Source organism: Arachis ipaensis, chromosome B3, assembly GCF_059453495.1.
Source record: "Arachis ipaensis isolate K30076 ecotype BB chromosome B3, ASM5945349v1, whole genome shotgun sequence".
Lineage (NCBI taxonomy): Eukaryota > Viridiplantae > Streptophyta > Magnoliopsida > Fabales > Fabaceae > Arachis > Arachis ipaensis.
Window position 1 is genome coordinate 10,405,904 of NC_142438.1, and position 6,221 is coordinate 10,412,124.

Genomic DNA, 6,221 nt, shown 5'->3' on the forward strand with positions numbered 1-6,221 from the left:
TTATCACTTTTAAGTTTTTTCACCTTAAAAGAAGCAAACCCATGTTACTATGTTAGGAAGGACAAACAATATGAATATTTTGGGAATTGAAAACTCTAATTTTCTTTATCACCAATCACTCGGTGTTCTTCATAATAATTTCCAATAACTTCAGACTGAACTAGTGAAGAATATACATACAAAAGCACCTTCTACACTATCCATATAACAAAACAAAATACAACCTCCTAAAAAAAAAAAAAAAAAAAAAAAAACAAGCATCTAAAGTAGGAGTTCCAAATCAAACTAACCAACCAACCAAGATAGTTGGTTCAAGTAATAATAATATATGTATGCTTGATTCCCCTTGAATTGTCTTTAAGTGGTTTGGACTTAAAATCAAACAAACCAGTTATCATGAAAGATGGATTGATATTGCATCAATATAAGCAACACAACAATCAAGGCAGCCACACCCCATGGCGAGCTCCCCTCCGAGGATCCCTGGGTGGTTCTCCGGCGTCTGTCCCAACCGGAGAACCACTCAGTGTTTTCCATTGATGACAACCAACGAACTATGAGTATAAGCACAACTGGAGTGTCAAATTGTAACCACCCCAATTGCACTTGAGCACTTTCAACAACTTCTTCATATGAAAAGTACCATGAAACTCCAAGGAAGATTAGGATCAGTGCTAGGATCAGCAGAACAGGATATGGCAGGGGGTTCAGAGTGAACCCATCAAAAACAGAGGATCCTCTGTTTCTATCACCATAAGCCATTGAAATTTTTATGACCCTTTTGAGTATATTACACTTCAGAACTTGAAAAAGTTAACAGCTTGCAAAATCTGCATCAAATATTAGAGGATGTTAGCAGTTGATGGCACTTATTTATTTATTTATTTAACATCTTTTACCAACAGAAGAACCAAATATATGACTTTTGTGATTTGGTACGTTACTTACTTTTTGAGCTGAATTTGTGCTCTATGATACTCCAATCTTCACTGTCTGATCTTTGGAACCAGAAATGCTGTTTGTGTTTGTCTTTAGCAGAAAACTTAGTTGGTAGTTCATATAAATATTAGGAAGGAAATTAGTATTCTAAATAAAGTTATTAACTTTTGTTGTACAAATAATATTACTCCTAAGTTCTTAGGAGTATGATTATTTTTTCAATACATGGGAGATTGTAAAGAGGTACAGCCGTACAGCATGCAAAACAAGGGTGATAAGGTTGATGTGGGTATATATTAAATAAATCAGTGTTACTGATTTATTGAATTGATTTTGACTTGGTCGGTTTGAAATTTGAATACCAATGTTTTTAATTATGAGAGTTGCCCCTGCCTCTATGCTAAAATGAAGACCAGTTTCAAGTCACATGAAATTGACATGGACAAAAATGACAATAGCATGTATTAAGAGGTTAGTTGAATAGTTCACTTGGTCAAGATATTTATTTTTTTGTGGGGGTCACCGGTCACAGCATCCTATGAAATTATCACTTTCTTTCTTCCTTCCCTCTTTTCGTTTGGTGTACTGGTTCAAGAATTAATTTTTATTATCATCAATATTATTTTTAGGAATATAATATTTAGAAATGAAATTATTTAGTATATAAAATTTTTATATTTGATTGTAAAATTTAATGTTTTAAAATATTATGTGATAATTTTAAGAATGACTAAATTTTTGTTTAGTTGAATTTAAATTTTTGATCATATTATATAATATGTCAAAATTATTTTTAAGTATTTAAATTAAAATATTAATGACTAAAAATTAAATATAAATTTAATTAAATATTATTTTTTGAATTTATAAAATATTTTTAATAATAAATTTATTAAAATATTTCTATTAATAAATATTTATTTAAAATTATTATTAATTCTAATTTTTTTAAATTTATTATTTTTAATAACAAATATCTTTAGCTGAAATTTACTAAAATATCCTTAATAACAAATATTTTTAATTAAATTATTATTGATTCTAAATTTTTTTTAAAATTTATTACAATATTTCTAATATTAAATATCTTTATTTAAATTATTATTGATTCTTAATTTTTTAAAATATACTAAAATATCCCTAATAACAAATATCTTTAGTTAAAATTATTATTGATTCTATATTTTTTAAATTTATTAAAATACTCCTAATATTAAATATCTTTAGTTAAATTATTATTGATTCTAAAATTTTTTAAATTTACTAAAATATCCTTAATAATAAATATCTTTAGTTAAAATTATTATTGATTCTAATTTTTTTTAAATTTACTAAAATACCCCTAATATTAAATATATTTAATTAAAATGAACACAAAATAGTTATCTAAATTTTTTAAAATCCCATAATTCATAATTCCTCTCATAATCCATAATTGAACTTATATAAAACACATCTCAACGATTCTAACCACATATGTATTAAAAAGTTTTACTATTATCCAAATTAAAGTTACAAAGAAGTCTCAAAAGTTAAAATTTACTAGCAAGACATACATGCACAACTCTTGTGCAAGAACTCAAACACATCAATAAAATGAAATAAATATTACAATAGACAGCCTCATACATAGAAAAATCAAACAGGCAATAACTCTCATATTCTATTTAGAATTCATTTTGTCAAACAACAAAAAGAAAACATTAAAATATTTAACTAAAAGACATTCAAATTTTGTAAATCAATTCAAGTATGCAATACATATTATTAATCAAAACTAAGCCAATAGATATAAACAATCAACCATATAAAATAACATAGTATTTAACGATATTTATCAAAAGAAACAGAGTATCTACCACACCTAAAACTTGAGATTCACCTTAATAATAACATTTATTATATACATAGAAAACGGGATTGACAGAAAAAAAAAGCAGTGGATAAGAAATGGGCACATCAATTTTTCCCTACAATCCATGCTATGAAGCTCGTCAAGGATTCATTTGGACTTTTACTTCTATATTATAATTCTTTTAATTTAATAGTAATAAAAAGTTAATCTAAGATAGTAGTCAGATACAACAGCCAAAATCAGAAGTTAACAACTTATTGATTCTAGTTTTTTGAAATGAATGCAAATCATCATCATCATTATTGTTTGAAATGAAATGAACTCCCTTCCCTTTTATTTTAATATGAAAATAACTCAGTTTTTTCAGTGTCCTGTTTGCTTTTAAAAAATGTTCATGAACTTAACCATTTAACAAGTAACAGAAAAGTAATTATCCTATATCTAAAACTAAAGATAATAATAAAAGAAGGCAGAAAAATAGAACAAGAATTAGCATGTTTTTGAAGAGATTGATTTCAGGCATAAATGAAAACGAAGTAGCAATTAGGAACTTTACTACTACTACTATTATGCAAATATACGACATAAAAAAAAGAAAAAAAAAATCAATAAACAGTGTATAAATTAAGGACACAAATATACTTGAGGAATATGTGCTATATCATGAATAGAATCAGGAATGGTCTTTATATTTAGCTCACAAAGTTCTAAATACCTCTAAGAGACCTAAAATTTGAAAGATTTTGTGCATAAAACTCGAGGAGAATTGTTTGATGGATTAAAAGCAGAATATTTGAAAGACCACTTGCCCTTCTGCTTTCATATATGAATTTTCGCTTGCCCTATAAATTAAATTCCAAGTTATTTGGCCTTGGCCATAAAGATAGCAGTGCAGTGCAGTGCAACAAGAATATTATGCCGGTGCTAATATCATAAGTTCCTAAACAACAACTACTTCATTTCAACCAACATAAAATCGAATAAGATCTTTAATATGCAACAAGATAAGAAATGAATTTAAATGCTTTACAAGTTATATAAGAAGCTTCTAAATAAGAAAAAGAGTGAACTCAATCCTCCGTTGACATCAAAAGTAATAAATGAAAAATTCAAAACTTCAATACTTATATAACATAAAAGGTAACAGATCAAGTTATATTATACACAAAAAAACAAATTAATATTTGTTATAGTTATAGAGAAAAACGAACTAGGAAAGATGAAGCCTTAAATAGAGGAGGCAGCAGAGCAGCAGACCCAGTGGAGATGAAGAAGATTGAGCAGTCTTTTCAAGCTAAATTAATCATGTAAAAATATGTTTTTGTCAGATTCAAGAAAAGAAGCCATAAGCTTAAACTCTTTATTGAAGCAAATTAAGCATGTAAAAATATGTTTTTGTCATATTCAAACCAAATTAAACATGTTAGAAACAAGAGACTGAGAGAGTAATCTGAAAGGTGTATTATTGAGTTGTGATCGAAAGTACAATATACAAGAGGTATTTATAGCTGCTAAATGAATCAGAGTAATAAAGGCATAGAATCCTATAATTAATATACAGATATACTACATAAATATAGACGATACTAATTGATCCTAATTGATGCTAATGATTCTCTAACATCCCCCCTCAAACTCAAGTGGGAGCTAAGGATACCAACTTGAGTTTGGATAACAAAGTCCGAAAGCGAGTCGGGTGATGAGCTTTCGTGAAGATATCAGCAGTCTGATCCAGTGTCCCAACGGCGATGAGACGAACAGCATCAATAAGGATACGTTGTCGAACAAAGTGACAATCAATCTCAATGTGTTTGGTGCGTTCATGAAACACATCATTATGGGCAATCTGAATAGCACTGCGGTTATCACAAAAAACATCAGTAGGAGACGACTGAGGAGCACCCAGATCTTCGAGAAGCCAACGAACCGAGATAACCTCAGCAGTGGTGTCAGCGAGGGCACGGTACTCAGCTTCTGTGCTTGAGCGAGCAGTGAATGTTTGCTTCTTAGCACGCCAAGAGATGAGAGCGTCGCCAAGAAACAAACAGTAACCAGTAGTAGAACGACGATCAGTGGGATCACCAGCCCAATCAGCATCAGAGTATGCCTGAAGGGTCAAAGAGGAATGGGCAGAAAAATGAAGGCCATGAAATAGAGTGCATTTGACATACCGAAGAATGCGAAGAACTGCCGCATAGTGAGTAGTACGAGGAGCTAACAAGAACTGGCTGAGGACATGAACCGGATAGGCAATGTCTGGTCGGGTGACAGTCAAGTAGACGAGACCTCCAACTAACTGGCGATAAAGTGTCGGATTATCCAAAACAGTGCCATCCATAGGGGTAAATCGAACATTAGGCTCAAGAGGAGTAGACTCAGTGCGACTATCTGTAATCCCAGCGCGAGCAAGAAGATCTGAAGCATACTTAGCCTGAGAGAGATAGATGCCATCATCGGTGGAGATGACCTCAAGACCAAGAAAATACCTGAGAGAACCAAGATCTTTCATCTCAAAGGTACGGTGAAGTGAGGCCTTGAGAGCAGAGATACCATCAACATCATCCCCAGTGATTATCATGTCATCAACATACAAAAGTAGAAGAACAACTCCACGTTCGCTTTTACGAATGAAGAGCGCATTCTCATGAGGGCTAGAAGTAAAACCAAGACTGCATATGGTAGTGCTGAACTTGTCAAACCATTCACGAGGAGCTTGCTTAAGTCCATAAAGTGCCTTGCGAAGGAGACAAACCTTATCAGAAGGACAAGGATATCCCGGAGGTGGTTTCATATAGACTGTCTTTTTTAAATCCCCATTAAGAAATGCATTCTTCACATCCATCTGACTGAGAGACCATTTTTTAACCGCGGCAATGGCAAGAAGAGCTCGAACATACGTAAGGCGAGCGACAGGGGCAAAAGTCTCTTCATAATCAATACCATACTCTTGCGTACAACCTTGAGCAACCAAGCGGGCCTTATAACGGTCAATAGAGCCATCAGAGCGAGTCTTGATCTTGTATACCCATCTACTGCCCACAACTTCCTGATCAGAAGGAGGATCAACCAGATCCCAAGTGTGTGCTTTTTCAAGTGCCTGTAATTCTTCTTGCATTGTTGGTTGCCAATTTGGGTTTGAGGAGGCTTCTCTGAATGTCTTAGGTTCATGTTGATGAAGAATAGTAGAAAATCAATGGTAATCAAGAAGATGAGGAGGTAGATTCCTTACCCTAGAAGAACGAGCGGGAGGAGGAGGCATGACGGTAGGAGCAGGATCATCGTCCGGTCTGGAATCATCGGGAGATGGAGAAGGCGGAGGAACAGGAGGCTGTGGAGGGTCACTCGAGATAGAACCTGTAGAATCATCACTAGGAAAAAGATCAACATTGGGGTTAGTAAACAAAGGTGACTGAGTAGTAGGAATCGA

General features: G+C 32.5%; 1 protein-coding gene across 1 annotated transcript; it reads right to left on the reverse strand.

Moving 5' to 3' along the window:
- Positions 1–265: 265 nt before the first annotated feature.
- On the reverse strand, positions 266–1,089 carry LOC107629604 (uncharacterized). The gene is made up of 2 exons (XM_016332423.3): positions 949–1,089; positions 266–830 (listed from the first exon to the last, which is right to left on the reverse strand). The coding sequence occupies exon 2, from the start codon at positions 760–762 to the stop codon at positions 379–381; it is 384 nt and encodes a 127-aa protein (XP_016187909.1). The 5' UTR covers positions 763–830; positions 949–1,089; the 3' UTR covers positions 266–378.
- Between the last annotated feature and the right edge of the window lie 5,132 nt (positions 1,090–6,221).